Raw genomic sequence first — 26652 nt, forward strand, 5'->3', positions numbered from 1 at the left:
GTGTGAAGAAGTACTCCTTTTCTCCACCTTGAATCTTCCAAAATTCAGCTTCATTGGGTGACCCTGGGTTCTAGTAGTATGAAAGGAATAAACACTTTGGTAATTATCTGCCTCTGTTTTTCCTCTGGAAGGCTACATATAGTGCTACAACTTTGTAAAACCAAAGCACTAGGCGAAAACGAAAGCACTACAGCCTGGTGTCCTCATAGCCGTGCTGGCTAGGGCTGATGGGTATTGTAGTTCAAAACATATGGAGGGCGCCAGGCTTGGGGAAGGCATTTATTTTGTAACCACAAAATCATGCCACTGCAAAAATTAAAGTGCTTGTGTATTATGGGATATTGCCAAATTATTGTCTCCAGGACTCAAAAACATCAGGTGCAGCTACACCTCAGTCTGTGATCGCACTGAGCTGGAATAACATATCCATGAGAAAAGAAAGCAAACTAATTCTGTTCCTAGATGAAAGCCAGGGTAGGGATAGCCCTCAGAGGAAGGAAGATAGGACCTTCCTTATTCTAGCTAGGATTGCAAGCAGAATAAACATATATTCCAGTGAACTTCAGTGTCAGTCATCTATCTTCTTACAGGGTGAAACAGAGTAAAGATACATGGGATTCTCTCAAAGATATACAGGATTCAAGCTGACATACAAAGTTTTAGGAACTTGAAAAGCACTTCAGTCAATGTCTCAAATGCAATCACAGGTGCTCTTCTACCTAAAACAAATTACAAAAGGATTTAAATTGGTCATTTAATACTCATATTACAGATAATTAGAATGAAATTACTGTGACCAAAATTATTTCTTCAGGAACTCAAAGTTCAGTATGTTATGGAGAGGTAAATTATTCCACTCATAATATCCAAGACTTCCAAAGTGAACAAACAGGATAGCGAGTAATGGGTGTAACCAGGAAGCCAAACTGAAAGAACTGTCCATTTCTTTCTACAACCATCAGCATACTTATGGTATTAAAACACAAATTGTGATCAAAAGTGCTTGGCAATGATTCAAAATAAATTTCTTTATTTCAAAATAGTGTTTTATATCAAATCATCCAGTTAATAGAAAGGTCGCAGAACAAGTAACAAGCCTTTTTTAAAAAAAACAGGGAAGAGTTCACAATTCTGTATTAACAGAAGACCTCTGTCTTCATTAAACAGACAGAATAGAAGACAAGAAAATTGTTACTTTTGCACGGCTTCACTTTTAATCATATATGGTTCCCATAAGGTTGGCTCCAGAATGACTAAGTGATGGGAGAATTTTAAGAAACCAAACATAGATAAAAAGTTTCTTAAAATTGTTCACTAACATGCTCTCCTATGGAGATAAATATTACAAACTGTTAATATTTCTGTGACACATAGTAGCAGGATATATTTAGCATGCCAAACAATTCACACAAAATTTTATTTTTGGAATAAAAACTGTTAATAATCTGATGATAGCTCCAACATTTGAAGGTTTTTTCAAAAGCTAGACACTTTCCATTCTGTGTATTTTGCACTTGAAGACTGCATAAGGATAGTGGAGTTGTTAGAAATGTTAACAACAGAAGATAAAAGAAATACAAGGAGTACATCTAATATTGATATCATCTTTTAGGAGGAGGAATAAACTACAGTTTCTAGAATGTTCATATTTAAACTAACAGTGTAACACTAATTCTGTTCATGAAGTGTTCTATAAGCCAATGAAATTACAAATAGACTGTCAAAGGTGAAGAACACACAAAATAAACAGGTATGTACAGTAATTCATTTATCGAGACTGATATTGAAGTCTCTTTAAATATTCCTGGATTAATTAAAGCTTGATACATAATACTTTTCTGGAAAAGTCAAAGCCATATAATGATGGTTGTAGCATAGTTACACTAAAAATAAACGTTCCAAAAATATATATGTTCATTTCACTGAATGCACTCGATGTGTTTTTTGGTGACTGTTTTGTCTGGCAATTCTGAAAATCTGCCAAAGAATGGGGCAACCTAGTGTCATATAAATAATTAAAAACATGGTTGATCAGGGCATATTTCTCCCCCTTTCTCCAAACATAATGCCTATTCACCAATTCTGCAATATGAAAGGCTTGCCAGTGTGCCACCAGTCCATCTTGCTTGCCATGGTATCCTTGCTTTCCCAGTTCCCAGGCACTGCCACTTAATCTTCATGCTTCACCTATTTTTAGGTATGTTTCAAGACATAACTGAGTGCCCACTAACCTGATTCTGAGTTTACTGGGTTACTCAAATTTAAGTTTTCTTATCAAACTTTCCATTGCTAAAATATCCATAAAATCATGCCACTGTAAAATGTCTTTTTACGGCAGATTTTTTTTCTCTGAAGGACAATGGAGGAAAGTTCAGAATCCAATCCTACAATTGTAGCAGTGACAAATGAGAAGGGGAACAGCTACCAGAACAGAGAAGCATTAACATGTTGAATTTACTGAGCAGCAAGCAAGGAGCTCCATAGAACGTGCAAGTATTTTCTTAATATTTTCTTTTTCAGTAACAACACAGTAGTTATCATTGGTAAATTGGTGTTTGTAGGCTTAGGCTTAACTTTTCATTTTTATGAAATTTTTATTTGCCACACACATGGATCATTCATTAAAATGAAAAGGAATGGCTGACTCTGCTTGGATCAAGAAAACATAATCTATAGACAAAGGCCAAAAATGAGCAAAGCCAACACGTCTTTAGGAAATTTGGACTTACAAGAAAAATATGGGTAACCAGGTAGTTTACTGAGTCACACTAAAAACTCTTGGATGTTGAGGTAAATTAGCACCAGTGTATGTCAGTTGTTGGGATAGATTTCAATTATGCCATGAGAACTATTTAGGACAATTTTTTAAAATGTGCTATTCTTTCCTACACATTCACTGCATGAGGCCCAGGACCCTGCTACCTCAAGGACCACCTCTCCCCATATGAACCAACCCAGTCCTGCCAATCACCATTGGAGGCCCTTCGTGTGCACCCTCTATGGGAAGTTCAGAGGGTGGCAAAATGAGAAACAGCCTTTTCAGTGGTGGCCCCTTGGCAATGGAATGCTCTCCCCAGGAAGGCACGCCTGGCACCATCTTTATCTACCAAGCAAAGTCCTCTCTCTTTTCCCAAGCCTTTCACCCTTGATGTGTGGGGTCTTGGTTATTGATGATGTATACCTGCTCTTTATTTCTATTGATTGTGCTTGTTTTAACTGGTTTTTTAATGTCAGAAGCGTTTTAGATTTTATTGTGTTGTTTTTAACTTATTAATGTGAGTCACTTTGGGTCACCTTGACGACAAATGTGACCAACAAATAGAAATCATCATCATCATGCAAAGCCATCACTTTGAAAGAGTATCATACTCTTGTGTCTTAAAGAACTTCAAATACTGTATCAAACCTTCAACACAATATATTTCAAAACCTTTCAAAATCAGCTTCATTCATTCATTGCATCGGGAAGCACTTCTTGTACAGCCAAGTGTTATCCAATTCTTCTCTATTCTTGACATGACTGATGCATGAAAAACCAAGAATTTTGCATTTTATGCTTAAATAAGAACACCAGAACAAGTTTCTTCTGAACAAAACTTGGAGGGATGGGGTGGGGTGGGGAAGGAAACGTGGTGCTTTTCAAAGCTGTCTTCACACTCCCAATTAGTTTTTCTTAAATATAGCATAAACACAATTTGATAGGGTAAACAGCACTTTTAGGTTGCAATTCCACTTACCTGGAAGAAAGTTCCATTGACCCCAACTGGAGTTATTTTTGAATAGGCACATGCTAGATTGTATTGTAAAACATGAATCAGTTTGCTAGTGATGCACCTTAGATAAATTATGAAAATCTGCAGATGAGGGGGGGAAGTATTTCTTCACATTGCTGTTAAAACAAAGGAGACATTGCAGTTCCATAAAAAGTGTTTGTTTTTTTAAAAAAAGAAGCTGTTACCAATATTTGCCACTTAGAGATTCACTGTGTAAATCCCTCATCAAATTGTTGATACTTTGTTGGATTCATTATTCCAACTCCGCTTGTTTCAATCTCTTCTAGGAACTTGTTCATTAGTGAAGGGGTGATTTTTTAAAAAACTTACACACACAAGGAAATTTCAAAGGGCTAAAGTCCTTTTAACAACCCTAAACGGTTGTTTCACCTGCATGAGCAGAATCTTTACAAAAGCAATCACTGACTACAGAAAACTAGATTATCAAGCTGTTGGTCTTACGGTTGCTTTTCTTTAACAATGTGCTACAAAATGAAGTTAACAGTCCACATAACTAGGTTGCTCTAAGAGCATCTAACAGTGTCCTTTAAATATTTTTTTTTAAAAAAGAAACAAAAACAAGAACCCTCTCCAGATTTTTTTTAAAGAAAAAATACAAATGATAAATAAAAACTTATCATGACGGGAAACAAATTCCGCAGCATTCCATGCAAATTTCCAAACAGTCTGATGATCCACAACAGGCATCCGTTATGCCACAGTCCATATCACATGGGCAGTTGTAGTCATCTCCCATTTCCTCTCCGCAGCAGCAACAGCAGGCTTCCACTGGGCAGACACCACATGATGCTTGTCCCAGGACAAGGCTGCAGAGGGTGACGAATTCACAGAACAAGCAGGCCAAGATACAATGCACACAGCAATCTTGGAAAATGTATTATAGCATGTTGAGTGACAGAGGAGAGGAGAGAGAGAGAGAAAAACAAAAAGTTAACATTGAATTCTAAATTCCCACTTAAAGAAGAAAAAACTTTTAAGAAGAGCAATATAAACAAAAGCTACTTCTTTCCTCCCACAATACATAGCTTATGTGCAAAGGCTGAAAAGGCACAATGTATTCACAGACTATAACTAATTTTACTATATACCAACATTGCAACAAGGTGCTGACCTTCTTCTTCTATTGAGACTTATTCAGACAGTAAACTATCAGATGCAACTTCCAAGTAAATCCATTCTAGCAGATGGGAAGGAGTGGGAGTTGAGGTTCTTCCTCTAGAACTGGTATGCACTTACACGCTTGGCAAACAATCCATTTCTTTTATTCTTTTGGAAGAGACACTGCTCACATTCCACTGGTGAATCACTTTTATCACTAGTTAACTTTCCCAACAGAGCCCTCTAAAGAGTTTTTCGAAAGAGTTTTTGACTGTGTTCCAATACAGTTCTTAAAGACTGACCTACATACATTTTACAGTCACAACCAATGGGAGGTTCATGTTGGGTTTGAGCCCCAATTCAGTAATTACTCAACATCCAAAGACCATTCTGGATTTTAAAACTGCCTTTCTACCACAAGAGGCTGCCCAAACCCTTCATTCTGAATTTAAGTGGGTAGGGGCCTGGGAGAAAGTTTTCTTGGTCGTGGCACTACCCCAGCACAGTTGATCACCAGCTGCACCAACTTTCCACTATGTTTTATAGCTGATACTAGTATTGCTTGTAAGGTGTCTGCTGGCTTTTACCAACCTTACTGAACTTGGGGCTGCTGCTCTATGATTGCATATTACTCTTTTACTGAGTGTTGCTGTATTTCTGTGATCATTTAAACTGTACACTGCCCTAGGAGCCTTTTACTGAAGGGCAGTTTACAAATTCAACTAATAATTTCTCTAGTGGCATTAGGGGTTTCCGTCCCTGGACCCAGCACTACCATCTGCCTCAGAATGAGTTTAGCTCAATAATAAATCTGTCACCTGTCACTCCAAGCTGACAACCACATGACAGAGAATGCGGAAGTATCATTTCATTTTAAGATCAACACGGGGGGGGGGGGGAATGCAGCTTCTAAGTTTCTATTTCTGCTCGAAAGTCCACCCTACCTTTCAGCCACACATTTCCTGTGGACAGGATAGGAAGCTAGTGCACAGAGGAGGGAAATCTTCTACAATCAAAGTCAAACTATTTAGAAAATTCAGAATTTCAGGAGTTAGTTATCTAGTATATTTCACAAACTTCAAAACATTTTAAGTTAAGGAATGTGAGACTCTCCCAAAAGTTGCTTGGGCTCGTAAAAGGGTCATCTTACCCCTTATATATTCAGTCGATCACTGCACTCTGCAGATGAGGGCCTCCTGCAGATACCACCTTATCAGGTCTGTTCCACACAATGTAAGAAGCAGACCCTTAGTGTAGTGGCACCTACGCTTTGGAACTCCCTCCCCTTAAATATTAGACAGACACCATCTCTGTTATCTTTTCAACACCTACTGAAGATCTTCCTCTTTCAACAAGCTTTTTAAGTCGAGACCTTATCCCAGTATGCTTCTGTGTTGGAATTGCTTTTTAATGAGTTTTTAAAGCTTTTTTAAAATGATGTTTTGTTTTAATACGTTTTTACATTTATTTATTTATTTAAAATATTTCTATCCCGCCCTTCTACCCTACAACAGAGCACTCAGGGCAGCTTACAATAAAATCATACACAATAAAACCACAAAAACATTAAAAGGGACTAAAGAGATAAAAAACTTTAAAAGGGGGAAGATAAAATCAAAGATGTTATGCCTGTTTTCAAAATGTTTTAGAGTGTTTTTAGTGTTTTTGTTTGCCACCCTGGGCTCCTTCTGGGAGGAAGGGCGGGATGGAGGGATAGATAGATAAATAAATAAATGTGTCTTAATGCTAGGCCAGTGAACACTTTGTCTTTTTTCCTTATAATAGTTGGCCCCTCTGCCATATCACAAACAATTTTTGAAACTACCCACTGTTCAAAAAGTGTTTTTCATGTAGTAGTGGGTGGGTGGGTGCTGATATTTGAGAAAAACAAATCTAAAGCCTCTTGGGCTCATGGAATCAGTTTCACAGTTCTTTGAAATGTATGTGCATGCATGAGAGGGAGGGACCAGCAATACAGGATTTTTTCTGCTTGAAAAATAAAATTTGACACAGGAAAGATAGCTGAGTCAAGCCATAAACTATATAAAGAGAACAGATCTTTTTGATTTAGAGTAACCAGGTTGTACTAAGATCGAATAGTGCCAAATTGAACTTGCAGTCTTACAGACATCAGGTCAAACAATTGAACAGAAAGAAAGAAAGAAAGAAAGAAAGAGAGAAAGAAAGGTTTACATTTTAATTCATTAAAACTGTGATCCTGTAGTTGTCTACTCAAAAGTAATCTCCACTGAGTTCAATGGGACTTACTTCTAGGTAAGTGTATATAGGACTGCAGCCCTATTTCTACTATTCATCTAAAGAATTCACAAAGTGAGCTATATCCAAGTAGTTGTCTGATCAAACATCCCAGAAAGTAGATCCTATAGCAACTTGAAGTCCAGTAAACACAACTTTTGGATATTTACCTGAAGCTTTCACATATGAAGTTTAAACTGTAATAGAATTTTGGATTAAATAGTCAATGTCTGACCATTGTATCTCAGGCCCACTATACTGGCCTGGTTCATGCATAACTCTAAACCATGGTTTGTTTAACAAACTACATGTTAGTCACAAATTGTCCCATAGGCAAACAAACCATGGTTTGTTTTTCAAAGTCTGATTTGTTTTTCAGGTATGCTTATTTTGTGTATTTGTAGCTTGGTGGGGTCTGGGGTGGCAAGCAAACTATGCTTAAAGAAGGGCACTGGGTTTTCACAAAACACCAAGTCATAGTTAAAACAAACCAAAGTTTATAAGCCAACCACAAACCATGGCTTTGGATAAAGGTTTGTTGGCAGTAAACATACCTTAGTTAAGTCTCTGTGCAGAGTTCACACATAACACTAAGCCATGGTTTAATAAGTCATAGTTTAATCATCCATAACATAGCATTATGTGTGAACCAGGTCATTGTTGGTCCCCTATAGATGTTCTAGGAAATAGAAACAGAACAATTATAATTTTACACTTCCTCTCCCACCACTTTCAAGTATGAAGGAGAAAGAAATCATGCATAGTATTCTCGTCTCTTTCCCCCTTCCTCACATAAACTAACAAGTAGAGGAAGCTCATACTTCCTCTATTGCCACTTAAAAAAACACAAGAAAAACATGTATTAAAAAAGAATGGAAACAAAATTACATGACAAAAGATAAACACATCAGGAACTTCCTGTTGCAGCTTCTTTAGATGATCAGAAGATGGCCTTCAGGAAACACCTCTCTATATGAAATCCTTAAAAGGTAAAGGTGTCCCCACACTTGTAGTGCGAGTCGTTTCCGACTCTTAGGGTGACGTCTTGCTATGTTTACTAGGCAGACCGTATATATGGGGTGGGATTGCCAGTTCCTTCCCCGGCCTTTCTTTACCCCCCAGCATACGCCAGGTACTCATTTTACCAACCACGAATGGATGGAAGGCTGAGTGGACCTTGACCCCTTTTACCAGAGATTCGACTTCCTCCTTCTGTTGGAATCGAACTCCGGCTGTGAGCAGAGCTTTCGGCTGCGTTACCGCCGCTTACCACTCTGCACCTTACTTCCCCCTATATTCAACTGTAAGGGAATACTGTAGGGGAGTCTATTTTGGCCTCTACCTTTGAGAACAGTCCCTCACCTCAAATATAGTACAGTTTAATGGCGTGCAGGATTTCTCGTTTTCTGTCTTCTTTTTAAAGGAAACTCTGCATAGCCTTTTTGTAACAGAAAACAGATGTTAAAGATCTGCTATAATACATGGATGGGGAACTTATACTCTTCCGGATGATGGGAGTTGGAGGTTAACAACATCTGGAGGGCCACAGGCTCCCCACCCATGCTACAATGTTTTGTTTGTCTTTTAACTGTGGCACTTTTCATGTGGATTCTGTTTATTAGTGTTTTAAGGTTTACGTGCTGTATATTGCATTTTGTTTTAGTATTTCATATTAATTTAAGTCACCATTGCTGTTTTTGAGGAGTTGGGATAGAGATCTGATTAATGATTTGGGTGGGAGAGTATACATTTTCCTTAAAAATTGGAAATAAGTGTTTTTTTCATTGAAGAAAACTGATGTAGGCTTTGCAGCAAAAGGGTTATTGGGAAGAAGACAACCACTGAAATGCTTACAATCTACATACGTACTCATCTTAACATTGGTAGTGTTACTCGTATTTGTTACCTCATTCTTACAATTGATGTACAGAAGTATGCAAGCTAAACATTCTCAATGAAGATTGAACATAGCATGAAAAGAGATTGTGAGAAACAAAAAAGAGGGGGAGAAATTCTAAATAAGCTAGATGGTAAAATAAGAAGAATGGTGATGTGAATTAAATGGGATTCTTTATATGAAGAATAAATGTACCTATAAATGACCTTCCTCCAAAGCTCAGCAGATATGACATGTGAAGTGAAGCTGGGGAGTACAAGTTCAGTGAAGAGGACCAAAGCCAGATTGATGGGGATTAATTAGCTTGTTGTCATGGAGATTGTACTTGAATAAATCTAACACAATTTCCTCTCTCTCTCTCTCTCTCTCTGTGTGTGTGTGTGTGTGTGTGTGTGTAATGTCACAGCAGTTTTAAAAATGTGATCTAGCAGGGAGCAAAACAACAACAACACAGACCCATGATTTAAGGCGAGGGAATTCCAAAGGGTAGGTGCCACAGCCCTAAAGGTCTGCTTCCTATGTTGCGCACAAAGGACCTCCTGATAAGATGGCATCTGCAGGAGGCTCTCACCTGCAGAGCGCATATAGGGGGTAAGATGATCATTAAGAAGCAATTCCAGCACAGACACAGACTGGTATAAGGTCTCTGCTTAAAAGGCTTGTTGAAAGAGGGCAGTCTTCAATAGGCACCAAAAAGATAACAGAGATGGCGCCTGTCTAATATTTAAGGGGAGGGAATTCCAAAGTGCCAGTGCCACAACACTAAAGGTCTGCTTCCTATGTTGTGTGGAATGGATCTCCTGATAAGATGCTATCTGCAGGAGGCCCCTGCAGAGCTCAGTGACTGACTGGGTATATAAGTGGTAAGATGATGTTTCCGGCATCTTGGTCCCAAGCTACATAGGGCTTTGTACATTAAAACCACGACCTTAAACTTGGCCCAGTAGTTAACAGTCAGCCAGTGCAATTCTTTCAGCAGCAGCATAATATGTTGGCAATACCCTGCCCCAGTGAGCAGTCTCACCACCACATTTTGCATCAGCTGCAGCTTCCAGACCAACCTCAAGGGCAGCCCCACATGTAGTGCATTACAGTAATCCAGCCTGGAGGTTACCAGTGCATGGAAAACAATGGTCAAGCTGTCCTGGTCCAGAAATAGCTGCAGCTGTCTTACCAGCCAAAGCTGGTACAAGGCAGCCCTAGCCACGGAGGTCACCTGGGCTTTTAGCGACAAATATGGATCCAGGAGCAACCCCAGACTACGAACCTGCTCTTCCAGAGGGAGTATAATGCCATCCAAAGCAGGCAATTGACCAATTATCTGAAGTAGGGAACCACCAACCCACAGCGCCTCCATCTTGCTAGGATTCAGACTCAGTTTATTGACCCTCATCCAGTCCACCACTGAGCCAGGCACTGTTACAGGGCTTCCACGGCCTTTCACAATTCAGATGTTACAAAGAAATAGAGCTGGGTATTGTCAACGTACAGCTGACACCTCGCCTCAAATCTCCTGATGACTGCTTCCTATAGATTTCTTTAACAACACTGGGGACAAGATGGTATTCTATGGCACCCCACAGCACAGCTGACAAGGGCCGTAAGACAATCACCCAATGCTATTCTCTAAAAACGACCCTGGAGTTAGGATCGGAACCACTGTAAAACAGTGTCTCCAATACCCATCTCACCAAGTCGGCCCAGAAGGATACCATGGTCAATGGTATCAAGAGCCATTGAGAGATCAAGTAAGAATAACAGGGTTGCGTTCCCCCTGTCCTTCTCCCAATAAAGGTCATCCATCAAGTGACCAGGCTGATTTAGTCCCATTACCAGACCTGAACCCAGATTGGAATGGGTCAAGATAATCTCTTTCATCCAAGAATACTTGCAATTGCTGTGCCACAAATCTCTTAATCACCTCCTCTGAAAAGGGAATATTTATGACAGGGAGGTAGTTGTCACAAACCAATGGGACTAGAGTAGGCCTTTTCTGGAGTGGTTGGATCACTGCCTCTTTTAGAGAAACTGAAAGCACTCCCTCTTGCAAAGATGTGTTGACCACATCCTGGATCCACTCGGACATACATCCTCACCAAACTTTAATAAGCCAAGGAAGGCAAGTGTCCTATTTTTTTGCAAAGAGGACTTAATGACAAACTTTATAATTTTGTTAAATGATCAATAATTTCAAGTTTGGGGCTGATAGACCAATTTCACAGCATAAAGTGGGAGTTAAGAGTTGCCTACCCTATCCATGGGGTTACCTTCCCCACAGACCCTATATTTTCTCAGTCAAGCTACCATACCAAAAATGAGCCCAGCTGGGAGAAAGGTGGGTGGGTAGGGACAACTTGCATGCACACAGGATCACATTCTCAATCTCTGCAACCCATTTTCCCTTTAAATTGTATATCTTGCTTTATATGTGATTGGGACAGAACTGGGTTCAAACAAGGTGTCACCAAGGCATTTACAGGTGCTCCCAGACTCTGAGCTTTCATTTACAAAAAGAAAAATAAGTCTATAGCTTTCTATAAATCTATAAAGAAAGTTATTAAGCAAAATGTGCACATATCCTCCTAAACAATTTATATGAAATAAGCCAGCCTGACTACTATCAGTTTTAATCTGTTAAATAAATCAGTGCATTATCTGCCTATACTTAAGATACAACTTGGCCAGAAAAATTAAGCTAATTCTAAAACACTTTGCTTGACATAATCAGTACCACACTAGCTGTAGTTAAGAGAACAAAGTTCTAACCAGGAAGTCCTAAATTTAAAATTGCACCTCAGCCAGAAACTAAGATATAAAAATATGTCCTACAGAAAACCACCTCCAGGTGACACTAAACGCAGAAGAACTCAGCAGCCTGTATTTAAAAAAACTGCACTGTATACCGTATATTCCGGCGTATAAGACGACTGGGCGTATAAGACGACCCCCAACTTTTCCAGTTAAAATATAGAGTTTGGGATATACTCGCCGTATAAGACTACCCCTGCTTATGACATGCAGGTACTTAGCAGGAAAACTGTCACTTATAAACTTATAAATATTAATATTTGGATTGTCCAGTTGTTTTGTTTTTGTGCCTAGGAATTACCACCAAAAACTGGGGAAAGGTGTGAGAAATCTTTTTTTTAAAAGCAACATTAAATGCCTAGACTCTAGTTTCCAACACTATGGAGTATTTATTGATTAATTAAGAGAATTTATATCCTGCCCTTTTGCTGTTACAAACAGAGCTCAGCACAGCTTACAAATATAGTAAAAACAATAAAAATACACAATCAGAGAAAAACAAGCCAAAATGTTAGGAAAAGGAGTCTTTCACACCACATGCTCAGTTCTAAATACTGTTGCAGCAAGTTTTACAAGTTCCTCCAGTATTCAACTGGTGCAGGCACTCAGACATTCAAAGTACTGCATGTTTCTTAGGTTTTATAAAAGCAGAGCTTTGCTTAACTCAAAATTTCTTCTCCCTTTGATAACCACATCTACACAGGTTCCACTTCCATACTCAAAATGAAACTGAGCCTGGAAGTGTACAACAACCCCACACATACCTTGCTAATTCGATTATCAACGCCAGGATGTCTGTCTTATCAACTACTCTCGTGCTCCCCCCCCACACACACACACACCGGGCATCATGAAAGACCCAGTCCTGGGCTCAGAAAGAAAATAAATATCTGGTCCTCTTCAAAGTATTGATAAGCCTCTTGTTTTAATTGAAATAATAATTATAAATTCTTGTTCTTATCACTAATGGGAGTTAATTATCTTGCATATGCTGCTGTTGCTTCTATGGCTGTAACGAAGTGAGGTTAAAGATAAGTGAAATGCAAATAGGAAAAAAACATACAGAAGGCAGTAACACTTTCCTAAATGTAATACCATACCAACCACAACAAGATTCCTATAAGGCAAAAAACTAAGCATCTCACAACCAGTCAGGATTCCTAACCAAAAACCAAAAATATGATAAATGAAGAAATATTTATATAAGCATAACTATCAAATATATTTATTATTTACACAAACTGTAAAGATATTTATAGTGCAATCCTAAATTTATTTATTCAGAAGCAAGTCCCAGCGTATTCAATGGGGCTTACTCAAACAGGGACAGAAATGCAACCTCAAGTGATAAGCAACTTCATTCACACAACCCAAAATTCCGAATCATGCCACTTTACACCGTTTTGCAACTGTTTATACTTGTTTTTATGGTTATTGGATTTTAAATGGCTTTATTTCTTGTTGTGAGCTGCCTTGGTTTCCAACCCTACCTCACAGGGGTGTTGGAAAGACTCCATACACACACGCACACACTGCAGATGTATAAATACATACAGCCCATATAATAGTTTATTGTCAAACCAATTGGTCATTGCAGAAAAATCAGTATTAGTTATTTAAAAATCAGTATTAGTTTCCTACAGAATAAAAACTGCAATACCTAAGTAAGCCCTGCCTACTTGCTTTAAAATAGGACTGGGGGGGGGGGCAGAAAGAGAACACAAACACAATTCTTTTTTACATTCACTCCAAAGTCCCATTGATTTTCAGCACATTCATAATCATGTCTACTCAAAAGTAATTCCTACTGAATTCAATAGGATTTACTCTGGACATATGGGATTAGCACTGTTTTTACCCCCAAAAGCAACTATTGGGAAGGTTTTCAAAACACTGCCCAGGATCTGACTCCTACACACAACAGGGGGAAAAACTGAAATGTATATACCTACCCAATTTATGAGATTTTCAGATAAACAGGAGGGGAAACCACCATTTTCTGGCCTCGCAATGAGGTTTTGCAGACACTGCCACCAAACAAACACTTCACTGATTGGCTGAAATCCTGAACGGGCGGGGTTAAAGCTACGAAGTGCTATACAGTAGTTTAAAAAAAGATTTAACCGGGGGGGGGGTGCCTGACGTTTTTATATATATCTCGAGAACCGCACCACCTAGAAACTTAATTTTTTTTTTAAATGAAAGCTGAGAATCCGGGCCACCTAACGGGCTAGCCGGGCGCCGGGTGACATGCTTAGAATCCGGGTAAAACCCGGCTATCCGGGCAATATGGCAACCCTAATAAGACGACACCCGGCGTATAAGACGACCCCCGACTTTGGAGAAGATTTTCCAGGGTTAAAAAGTCATCTTATACGCCAGAATATACGGTAATCTAAAACAACACTTTCTAAACAAAATCACAGAAGTGGTTCGGGTGCTCTGGCATCCAGAAACACAATGCTCCAATGACAATGCTAGATGACATTGTGGAAACACTGCCAGAAAAGCAGGAAAGAGATACTTAAATTATTCAAGTGAGTGATGGGGAAACAGTAAACTCTGTTAGAGGGCAAAAGGATGAGGGAGATACAAATTGGTACAGGCTGAGATCAGCAAAGATCCAAGAAGGTTAGAGATTGACATGGTGCAGGAAGTTGAGGAGATCAAAGAGGTGAGAGGTACAGGAAGTACAACTCTTACAAGCAGAGGATATATGTCAAGAGCTGAAGACAGGCATTAAGCTTGTTAAAATCCATCGGAACACTTTCAAGCAACTCAGGGTAGTTGCTGATTGGGCCAAAAGGCTGTATTTCTTCCTTTACTATACCTCTTCTTCTGTTTTAGCCTCTTATCCTACTTCCCAATGCAATGCAAACATTTCACATTCTGTCTCTAAACATGCATGTTTGGGCCTTTAAACCTCTGTTAACTGACTCCCCAAAGCGCAACAAGATTGGTGTGTGAATATCAACAAAAATAAGGGAATTCACCATCTGTTTTAAAAGATAAAGGAAAATCTACTGAGCATAGTGGCATTAATGGGAGAGCATCAGATTTGAAATAGACTCAGAAACCATGGGGCCATTAGAGTTAAGTGTGATCAGCAACAAACACACAGGAAGAAAATGTATTTACTTGGCTGACATACTGTGCAGCGAAGAGAAAGGAAACAGAAGTATTCATGTAGGTGAAGAGGATTCTGACTGATCCTGAACAATTCTAACTGCCATTCCCTGTAAGCAGGGGAGGGGTCACGTAGACAATAGTGAATAGCACCAATGTAATAGACTGAATATGTTGTTCACCGCCCAGAGAACTATGCTAGTCGGGCGGTATATAAATTTAATAAATAATAATAAATAATAATATGTGTCAAGGATACTGATATCGCAGGAATGTATAGAGGAGGATGGTTGGTACAGGGGGCATCACTGTAGCACTTTAGCATAGAACAATTGGATGAAACTGTTGCCATGGTCATGACGAACATGGGAGACCACTGGGAGTATATATCTGTCTGTAACTGACCACCATTTTGAGGTGAGTTCTGTACTTTACTCCAGCTAAGCGCTTGGCTGAATAAACAACCTTAAACCAGGCTTTGGCTTCATTCTTAAGTCTCCTCCAAAAAGAACCCAGTCCTAAATTCCACGACATAGGTAAATTATGTACTGCCTTTACAGAAGTATGGTGGTAATTAAAGCACTGTCCTAGGTTTGAATGCCTTTGGTCAGAATATATGGGTCTCTCGGATAAGTATTGTACCATTTTCAGTGACAAAATTTCATTGACAAAGAGTTCACTCCATACACAAAGGTATTTGCAACTCTCCTAAGTCAGGGGTGGTGGTGAACCTATGATCCTCCATATATTGTTGGACTCCGGCTTCCATCAGCCCCAGCCAGCACAATCAATGGTCAAGGATGATTGGAGTCTAAAAGGCCTGGAGAGCATCAGGTTCCCTATCCCTGTCCTAAGGCAAAGCATTTATACTCCCTGTTGCATCTGTTAAACAGTCAGCAATTCAGAATTACTCCATCTACAAATCCCATCAATAGTGAGGTGCACATATGTTTGAAAGCAAGAAATCTCTCATTTCAATTTCCTTTAAATACTTAATATTTTCCTTTGAGGGAAGACACTTGTGTTTTATTGTAATGATTTCTATTTGCTTCTGGAGCACGACTCATGCTCTTCAATTATTTTTAGCTGATTGTGTAATTATTAGTGGGAATGGCTTTTGGTTATTCTGTGTTCAGTTTGTTTATAAAGTTTCAGCTTACCTTCATGTGAAGAGCCTGGCTTGTGAGAATATGCAGAGCTTTTCTTACTGCTTTCACTGTTGACAGATAACCTGGACTGAATTTTTCTGTGCATTTTTTGGGAAACAGGCGCTGAGAATTTTCTGCTGACTGGTGCACCACCTTTGACTCCATTGTGCATCCCACCTCCATTATCCAGCTTTGTATGGCCATTTTGTATTTTGCCAGTTTCTTCCTTATACTTTTCAGGTGGTGAAGCATTTGGTTGTGGCAAACGCTGAGGTTGTGCTTTACAAAGAAAAAAGTGACAGCAGTTTAACTAGTATCTGTGCAGAAGTTAAACAAAAAATAAAATCTTGCTTATAATGGAGAATAACTTGATAAACACACACAAAAACCTTTAAGTCCTGGGAATCCTCCTTAACCCCTTCTGGATTCATTATTCAGCTTCAGTATCATTTCCAAATTGAAGAGGAAAAGGACTGGCGTTGAAAGCCAAAGGTAAAATGAGGATGCACAGTGTCAAGGGCGAAACTAGAGTTTGTAGTTTCTATAACGCTCAACATCAAAGGCCCTCCTCCAGGTGCCTACTCTGAGGGAAGCTCGGAGGATGGCAACAAGGGAGAGGGCCTTCTCAGTGGTGGCCCCCAAATTATGGAATGATCTCCCTGACGAGGTGCACCTGGCACCAACACTGTTATCTTTTCGGCACCAGGTCAAGACTTTCCTCTTCTCCCAGGCATTTTAGCATGTGTTTTAATTGGCTTTTAAATATGTGTTTTTAAATTTGTGTATTTGTTTTTATGTTTTAATTGTTGTAAACTGCCCAGAGAGCTTCGGCTATGGGGTGGTATACAAATGTATATAATAATAATAAATAATAACAATAATAACAATAACAACAATAATAATAAAACAAAAGCAGCCAGCAAGGGGCTGGGTTAACTCTTTTCTCCACATCATCTCCCCAATTTATACCACTGTTTCCCCAAAGCTGCTATTTGCCAACTATGAAAAATATACAAATATCTGTTTTCTGCCCAATGAGGTAAATACCACTGGAGGCAGGAAAATTGCATGGGGTAAGAAAGGGTTGAAACCCCATGCCCTCCAGTGCCACAGCCCTAGGGCAATCTAGTTCCTTCACCACCACTCCCAGCAGCTGAACCCCGCCCCCTTTTGGGCTATTCAGCCAGAGATCTCCACATCTCATCTAGTTTGGTTGTAAGTGAGCACAGTATGTGAGACTATGCAATGTCTTTACTGCTTACACTGCAAGCAAGTTAATGAAGGAATCTTAACTCTCTGGTTCCATGCTTTGGGGAATATTAAGTGGATCTCTTAACTCTTAACTCTTCCCTTAAAACAAAAGGTTTTTGCTTGGTTTTTGTCGGGAGGGGGTAGCACAGTGTTTAAGGGATTGAGCTACAAATCTTGAAGTTCCCAATTCAAATCTCACTTTGCCCTGAACTCACTAGGTGGTCTTAGGCAAATCACTCTCTCCCAGCCTCAGTCCCCTCATCTGCAATATGGGAGATGATAATACTGTCTTGCTTCACTGGGCTGTTGTATGGATTACAATGGGTTACAATGCCTGTGAAGCAATTTGAACCCTTGAAAGCACTATACAAATTGACACTGGCAAGACTGCCCCCCTTGCCAGTGAATGCACAGGGTTGAGGGTCCTTGCTTTCTCCCTTCCTCTGTACCTATATAGAGTATGGTGAACATTAGTTCACCTAAGCTCAGAGGTTATCAACAGCAGTCGTCCAGTGCAGGCAGAGGATAAAGGGGGTCCTACTGTAGCTTTCTTGATTCTAGAGAGGTACCAGAAATTTTCTGTTTGGAAGTCAGACTTCAGGCAGCAGAACAGTCTTTATAATATATGCGATTTATTCATAGCTTGCACACTACAACCAATAAAATGCATTCTAGGCAGCCATTGGCGTCACTGCAGAAACAGCAAAGTAGGAATACAAATCAGCATGAAACAAGTTGCTGGATATCCATTTAACATCAAAGGATAAGACTTTGAGGGCACATCTTAGTTAAAGTAGGTTACAATAGTGGAAGAATTCTAAGTTATATTACAGAGCCAAAATTACAAAGTATATGGAAATACATGTCATGATACATCACCCATCAGATGTCATGGATGGAATAGATGGATGGTTCTCCTGCTTTCTTCCAACCCCCATTCCAACCAGAGCTGAGGGGTAATGAGTGCTATAAAACCTGGCCTTTTATACACTTCCTTATCAAAGGGGATGGGAGTGTTCCCTTGGCTTTATCTTGCTACTTTCTCCTTGTTGTCTCTTCATGCCTTCTTGGCAAGCATGACTAGTGTCAACAACTAGTTTACCTAACTGTCTGCAGACCCCCTGGAAAATCTACTTGCCCTGTCTACAGGTTTCAGCCACACCATATAAGGAGCTTCCTCTTAAACAGCCGAAGTGTTGGCTGCCTGCCTAAACATCTTATCTTATACTGTACGTCAACATTCTCATGTAAAACTCTACTTTGTTCAGAAGAGAGGGGAAGCCTATTTTCAAAAGAGAAAATTTTTCCTCTAGGCTACTTATCCGGTACTAAGCTATAAGCTAAGCCGTTGTAAGCAAATGTAAATGATTTCAGCACATTTTATGCATATTTCAAGCCAATATCTGGGCTGTCCCATTACAAAATGTTAAGTATTTGTTAAGCACTATTTGTCATAATAAAATTCAGGATATGTGATTGTTATCTGAAAAAAAAATTGAGGATTCCAGTCTTAAACAATATAAATCACAGAAGTATAAAGTGAAAGAGAGCAAGTCAAATATACAGAGCCAAGGCAAGATTCTCTAAACATGGATTAAAAATTAGCCTACATTATTTATTAGATCTGTAGGTTGCATTTTAGCCAGCAAGTTCCCAAAGCTGTTCAGAATCGGAACAGTTAAAGAACATTAAAACAATGATGCTAAAACCCACAATGACTGAACTAAAATCAGCTGACTGGCAAAGGCGGCAGCGAAGAACAAAAGAACACAACAAAAGTCACAAAGTTTTCTATCCTATATGATATTTTTGTAAGTGTCACACTGCGCAGAAGCGTGTAGTGTGATGGTGCAAGGTGATGGCACTGTCACTTGCTCGAGGTGCCTGGCAGCAGTGGCATGTGAGTTGTGCAAGGTGCCCAGTGGCAGCTGGGCCTGGCCCTTGGTGGGTTGATTGGTCAGGGGAAGTGCTGGTGACCTGTGTGCAGGGAGGGAGGGAATGCTGGAAACCCATCTGCAGGAAAGGAGGGAGGTGGGATTGCTGGCGACCCATGGGGAGGAGCACTGGTGACTCATGTGCAGAGGAGGAAGAGGGGGCACTGGCGACCTGTCAGGGGAGGGAGTGGAAGTATTGGTGACTTGTGGGGGGTTGCGCTAGCAATAGTAGGCAGGGTTGGCAAGCGAAGCAAGCAGGGGCAGAGCCCCTAGTACTTCCAGAAAAATCAAACCCTCACCTAGTCTCAACAAACACACCTTAAACAGATGTGCCTTAACTTCCTTGTAAAATAAAGCAAAACAGCAGTGTCTCTGAAGGTCCAGTGGAAGGGAATTCCACAACTCTGGAGCTACCATGTTAAAGGCCTGCTTTTTATTGCAAAATACACCTTTTTAGATCAGGACATTATCAGTGGATTTTAATATGTGTGGTGCTCACAGGGTGTGAGACACTACCCACGATATTCAGGCCCCAGATCCTTTTGAGGTTTAATTTGGCAAAAAAAGCCACCCAAACAAACTGGTAACTAATGAAGATGCTTAAAAATATGTTTTATATATCATATTCTCATCAATACATGAGATAGCTTACTGTGGAACACTGTGCCTACTGAAATCAGACAGGCACCCACAATTCTGATATTTTATTGCCTGCTTAAAATATTTCTGTTTTGCCAAGTGTTCCTGGAGAATTAATTTTTCAGTGTTGGCCATTTGTTGTGTATTTTATGATGTTATACTTTTATAATGTTTTAATTATTATATTATACACTGCAATATTAAATGAGTTGTCAGTTTACCTTTTTATATAAATTTAAAAATTGGCAGTTACATTTTGGTCAGGTGAAGTTTCTGGACCATGTAAAGTGGTCCAGAATTCCCTGGACAGGCTTACAACAAAACAATATTAAAAATATAATATATAACTATTTTAAAAAAGAGAGATTGCAAAGTCCTTACAACAGATATAGCATGAAACAATTACAGCCCAGATTTAAAACACTTAAAAGGTCCAAAATCCACAGACAAAGCCAATGCAACCCATAAATTGTGTAGGAGATAATCAACATAATTGACAGATATAACAAAAAATATATTACAGCAATAGTATATAACAATGTATGTGACAGACTTATACAGCAGCCAAAAATCACTAAAAAGACCACAAATATAAATTTCCTTGTGAAGCTGAAGCTAAGAACATATTGGAGAATTGTTGATGAGATCTCGAACCTATATCTCATTTCACAGCTTCATCAAAACCAACTTAGAAATGAGGAATTTCTCATAGTTGGCAGTTGAAAATAACCCTCTGGCTTCTTCTGTGTCTCTTCCAAACAACATATTATCTGATATGAATCATCCAGAGTAACTTAACCAGCAGAACATCCTCAGATGGAATTTATTGTTCCCCAGAAACTTCAGTGTTGAAATTGGGGCCACTAACTAATTTTAGGAATACATATAACCCACAGAATGTCTTGGACTTGATACATTGAGACAGCCTCATGGTTATCACAGTGGCTATAAATTCTTGAATTGCACTCAACAGATGGGGGGGCAGGCTTGGCATAGAAGTCTTCCAAGACCAACAGCCTGGGGTCTCCGACACAAACTTGTCCACATCCATGAATTTACTCAAGACACCTGTTAGGCAGTAGGTTCGCCAATCCAGTAGAATCCCTAGTTTGTCCCCATCACCCACCATCAGGTACACATACGCTCAATAAAAGATACTTACTAGAGAAGAGACCTGGTGATAACACTACTAAGAGGAAACAGCAAGATGCAACTATATCAAGGTCCATTTCAGGACAGACAGTTCTAGATGCCTGGAAGCAAGCACAAGAGGCATTTAAAAAATCCTCCACAGTAGCTAGCCAAAGTAAGCACCTAACATGTAATGAATTACAGCATGGTCACTGCCTTCAAGTACTGATGAGAACACAGAGTTGGAAGATACTCAAGATTCACCCCTACCCAGAAGCGGACTGAGTAGTAAGGTTACACTGCTCACTTGACCTCCCTCCAGCTGAGTCACTGCTGCATACTGGCACAAAGAAGGGGAGGGGCAAGGGGCAAAGAGGGGCAAATGTAGCCAATCCAACGCTCCCACCAGCCCATTTGCCCTACATCAACCTTGCTCCTAATCATCCTGGTACACAGCAGCAACTCACCCAGAGGAAGGTCAGGCAAGCAGCACAATTCCACCACACTGTCCACTAGAGCTCCTACCCTCCCTCTAGTCAAATTAAAAGTTAATGATACTTCTGAAAAGAAACAGGGGGACTAGGGTGACTTTATGCTACCTAACAACCTCCCAGTTATAGCAGCTCTTTAAGTGCCCAAGGGAAGGAGGACTATCAAAAGGACAAAACACAACTGATCCCCACGCCCTTTACTTCTACTGCACATTCACAAACACACAATATTTTTTCTTCTACTGAAAACATAAAATTCTGATTTGTAAGAATACCTGTCAAAAGCACCATAGTTAAAACATTTAAAAATAATATTTGTCAAAATAAATAGACACTTGCCTGGCTGCTCATGGAAAATATGACATGCCTGTAAGCTGACGAGTGAAGCTCTAAAAAGGCTGGTTCCTTCCTTTCTTGTAGAGCTCATGACTAACTAGGTATGTGTGGTCAGGCAGGCAGACTAGTTATATAAAAAAGGTCTTATATGCTGATAGCATATTATTTAATTCAAACCTTTTGGTCAACGCAGCCTTTTAGAACTGAAGACACAACACCAAGCCCCGCTGATTTCAAGTACCTCCAATGATCACAAGTACTCTTGCAATTCACTGACAAAAGGAAATCCCCAAAGGTTGTAGTAGAAACTTAAAATACAATAGCTTTTATACAAAATATTCCTTTTACCAACAATTTACTCAATCCAATGGCATAGATCTTAACATTTCCCATTCCTATGCAATACTAATTTGATCCATTTTCATCCTATGTAGGTACTGATAAAGAGGTGACCATCTCAGGGCTGTGGAAGCATCTTGCCACTTAACAGTCTGGCAAGTAGATATATTTTACTTTGAATTCTTGGATATAAAATGTTATGCTTCATCAATAATTCTGTTGTTGGAAGAGATGTTATCCTTTGTCAATAAACAAGTGGAGAGAACAGGGAAGAATTCTGGAAATGCAGTTTGCAAACATAGAAACCAATACTATTCTTGTCAGTCAGGTTTCTGTGACTCAGCAAATGCTGACTACCTGTACTTTTGGATCAATTTTACAACAGATTGTTAAAAACCACCATGATGTAGGAAATCACAGCATTTATCTTAAATACTGCCGCTGATAAGAACATAAGAACATAAGAAGAGCCTGCTGGATCAGGCCAGTGATAAATAAACACGTCACCAGAGAGACACTTTTTTCTGATACTCCTCTTCCAAGTTGTAATCCAGTTGCAGGTGATAATTAGAAGTCAGACATTCACTGCCTGGCCCTCCTGTATCATGAGTGGTTCCTTGACTGTTCTGCATTCCCAAACATCCAGTCATATTTTGCACTGACCCTATCCAATCTTAGAAGACTATATTATTGCATTCTAACAGCTACAGTGTCTCCCTAATTATTTTTCCTTAACTGTAATTTGGGTGCTAAAACTAGACAGGTATATGAAAAGCTTCTGGATACAGACCATTTAAAAAAATTTCTTGAAAGAACAGTGCAGCAGCTAGGGTCAAATGTCATATGCGGGATTGCATTTCACATCTCTTTTAAGAAATAAACTGTAGCCATGGGGGGGGGGATGAGGGTTCAAGATCAAAACGGCAGCATACAGGAAGAGTAGGGAGGCAAGATTTTCATCAGGACTGAAATGCAAAGAGAAGGGTTAATGCCCTCCTTACCACATGCTCCAGTTCTAATCTTGGTTCACCTCACCAACGGGCCTGCTTTCCTCTTTCTTTAAAAACATGACACATGATGTCCAGGTATTCTCGTGTAAAACCACTCCAAGGAAATTCTCAACATGGAGTTCAATTAGTTCCACTGCATATACGACTTGCTGTAAACCCGCAGGAAAAACAATCCTTTTTACTGCAAAGAGGCCACTGATTGGGCTGCACAACTACAAGCCAAGTTCATCTTTTTACAGATTCCCAACGGGCAGCCCTTTCACTTCATCCACACGACTCTTGTGGATTTGGAAGGCAGGGGTCACCCAATGGCCACACGAACACTGCTCACCTTGCCAATAAAAGGAACCAAGCTTTGATGTACATTTTGGGCAGAGAAGCTGTCCTTCCATCACTCCTAATAGTGCTGGCTCCATCCATTGTACTGGCTCAATGACGTAAGAAGTACATCTAGACTGGCCATCACAGTGAAAAAGAGCAGGTGCTGAAAGTCTCCTGTGAGCAAAAGCGGCAGGTCCCTTGCCTTCATCATGAGACAAAATGCTTGAACTTCGGAAGAGCAGACGCCTGCATTTCCGACACCTGTACAGAACTTCAGAGTTTGGAGTTTTCTGTACAGTGTCTGGATCAACTGCAAAGACATCTCGTGGCAGGTCTCGTAGCTCAAGATATTTCTCTGTAACCTTTTGCAAACGATACTGCTTGTAAACAGCACTGGTTATGTCGACTTCACAGCCCATTTCTTCATAGAGTTTCAGTTGCCACTCAAAGCCTCTATTCATTTTGCCATCTGGTTTGATGGCCTGGACAAAGGCACAGGCCTCTTCAAAAGGAATCTTACTGGCTTTCATTAAATAGGCAATCACAACAGCAACACTTCTGCTGACTCCAGCTTGACATCGCACCAGGACGGTCCCACCCCGCTCCCGTGCTCGGCTAATGAAGGAAGCGCAGGTGTCCAAGTGGCTCAGCAAGTCACTCTCCGGCTGATCCAGAGCCTGGACGTGCAACACCTCCGCTAGCCCTGCAACAACAGCGGCTTCGGGTGGCTCCGAATCCACCGTCAACAGCGCTGTAACGGCGCCTTCTGGCTGGCCGGGATCGGTCCCGCTCAGATGCAGGCCCAGAAGTACGAGCACCATGGCGACAGCCTCACCGCCACAGGACCCCTTCACCCAGCGAAGACGCCGCTGGCGAAAGGGATGGGTCGGGACTCCCCTTGCCCCGCCTACCACCGGAAGAATTCTGTAAATCGAAATGACAAAATTATTAGAATTGACAGTTGTGACCTTTAGAAACTAGCAAGATTTGAAATGCTTTTTGCAATTGTTTACATTTACAGCCAGTAGGGAAACCCCCATGGGGGCCAACTCCACTGTGGCTGACCCTGTTGGTGTTGGTGCGCAGTGGAAGGGGACTCACCCAGTGCACCATCCAGTGTTGGCCCCCTGGAGATCTGTGAAGTAGGAGCTATTCCCGCTGCTGCGCTGGTCATCCTTGCATCGGCCCTCCTGGGCCCGGCCTCGAGTGCATCCTGCCGAGCTAAGATGGCATCAATGGCAGCCTTGTTAGTCCCGCCTCCCTGCGGACTGTGTTTTCCTGTGGGAGTGCTTAGCCGGTGGCTGTTTTACCCTCCTAGGCACAGATTGAGCCTGGGGTGCCTCAGGCTGGTGTGGGCCGCGCTCTAGGGCTTCCATCCTGGCCAGGATAGCTGCCCATGGTGGCCCGTCCTCTTTTCCCCTTTCTAACGCCGGAGGCTTGGGGGCCTTTTCCCTTCAGCCCGCCTTGTCCTTTCCTGGGTGGCATCCTTCATTAAAACAAACCAGGGGCCCCCAACTGACAGGACTGTGCCTTGAGAAGGGAGGAGTGGGCACACACACACACACAACCCCCCGGCTGTACCTGTGTTACTACAGCCCAAGCTTTACCTGTGTTGCTACAGCCTAAGCTTTACCTGTGCTACTACCACCCAAGCTTTTCCTGTGCTACCTCCCTGCTGTGGCTTAAGTAGGCCTCACAGGCTGCCCCAGTGGTGGGAGGGGGGAGGAGCAGAAGGCCGCCCACCTGAGGCTCTACCCAACACATGCATCCCTCAGGCAAAGCTCCACTGCGGCAGGGAAGGATGGCACAGCCGCCGTGAGGCTGTTGGGGGGGACTAAAGTTGGCCATGGAGGCCCGAGAATAACCGTCCCCTAGCCCTCCTGTCCCACCAGTTGTGGTGAGGGCAGGGAAGAGCTTCCTCTGCACAAGGATGGCACTGCGCGCTAGCCTCCCTCCCTCAAGAGCCCACGAAAACCAAATCAAATGTCCTCGCCTGTGTGCCCACAGTGCCGCGTTGGCACCACACGTGCACACACCCTCCAAGATGGCGGCCCAGGCTTCGGCCGCAAAACTCGCCCCTTTTGCCCGGTAAGTACCGGGCACGGAGCGGGATTCAGCAGGTGCCGGAAAGATAACAGAGATGGCACCTGTCTAATATTTAAGAGAAGGGAGTACCAAAGGGTAGGTGCCACTACACTAAAGGTCCGCTTCCTATGTTGTGCAGAACGGACCTCCTGATAAGATGGTATCTGCAAGAGGCCCTCACCTGCAGAGTGCAGTGATTGACTGGGTATACAAGAGATAAGACGGTGTTTCAGGTATCCTGCTTCCAAGGGCTTTGTACACCAAAATCAGAAACTTGAACTTAGCTAGGTAGCTAATAAGTAAGCAGTGCAATTCTTTCAGCAGTGGGGTGACATGCTGCTGACACCCTGCCCCAGTGAGCAGTCTCACCACTGCACTTTGCAGCTTCCGGACCCACATATTGTAGCCCCACATACATCGCATTACAATAATCCAATCTGGAGGTTACCAGTGCATGGACAACAGTGGTCAGGCTATCCCGGTCCAGAAACAGCCACAGCTTTCTTACCAGCCGAAGCTGGTAAAAGGCACTCCTAGTCACTGAGGTCACCTGGGCCTCTAGTGACAAACATGGATCGAGGAATAACCCCAGACTACGGACTTGCTCTTTCAGAGGGAGTACAACCCCATCCAAAGCAGACAACTGACTAGTTATCTGAATTTGGGAACCACCAACCCGTGTCTACATCTCACTAGGATTCAGACTCAGTTTATTGGCCCTCATCAAGCCTACCACCGAGTCCAGGCACCAGTCCAGGGCTTGCAAGGCCTCTCTCAATTCAGATGTTACAGAGAAATGGAGCTGGGTATCATCAGCGTACTACTGACACCTAATCTCAAATCTCCTGATGACCACTCCCACGGTCTACATATAGATGTTAAACAGCATAAGGGACAAGATGGTACCCTGCGGCACCCCACAGCACAACTGCCAGGGGACCAAAAGACAATCACCCAATGCTATTCTCTGAAAACGACCTTGGAGATA

General features: G+C 41.3%; 1 protein-coding gene across 2 annotated transcripts; it reads right to left on the bottom strand.

The window, feature by feature from the left end:
- Positions 1 to 561: 561 nt before the first annotated feature.
- On the bottom strand, positions 562 to 24788 carry LOC133390192 (dual specificity protein phosphatase 12-like). 2 transcript variants are annotated; one of them, XR_009764333.1, is made up of 4 exons: positions 23590 to 24490; positions 16140 to 16406; positions 3738 to 4658; positions 562 to 719 (listed from the first exon to the last, which is right to left on the bottom strand). XR_009764333.1 is itself a non-coding variant. In XM_061638259.1 (4 exons), the coding sequence occupies exons 2-4, from the start codon at positions 24398 to 24400 to the stop codon at positions 4411 to 4413; spliced, it is 1326 nt and encodes a 441-aa protein (XP_061494243.1). In that variant the 5' UTR covers positions 24401 to 24503; positions 24681 to 24788; the 3' UTR covers positions 1009 to 4410. The 2 variants fall into 2 exon arrangements, 1 of the variants encoding a protein (XP_061494243.1); XM_061638259.1 differs by lacking the exon at positions 562 to 719 and adding an exon at positions 24681 to 24788 and having other exon boundaries at positions 1009 to 4658; positions 23590 to 24503.
- Positions 24789 to 26652: the final 1864 nt, after the last annotated feature.

This window comes from Rhineura floridana, chromosome 8, assembly GCF_030035675.1.
Source record: "Rhineura floridana isolate rRhiFlo1 chromosome 8, rRhiFlo1.hap2, whole genome shotgun sequence".
Lineage (NCBI taxonomy): Eukaryota > Metazoa > Chordata > Lepidosauria > Squamata > Rhineuridae > Rhineura > Rhineura floridana.

Coding starts and splice junctions, on each gene's coding strand:
- LOC133390192 (XM_061638259.1), bottom strand. CDS start 24,400: ATGGTGCTCGTACTTCTGGGCCTGCATCTGAGCGGGACCGATCCCGGC. Junction 16,407..23,589: donor TGGTTCCTTTTATTGGCAAG/GTGAGCAGTGTT, acceptor TTCTTTGTAAAG/CACAACCTCAGCGTTTGCCA. Junction 4,659..16,139: donor GCCAGGCTCTTCACATGAAG/GTAAGCTGAAAC, acceptor ACATTTTCCAAG/ATTGCTGTGTGCATTGTATC.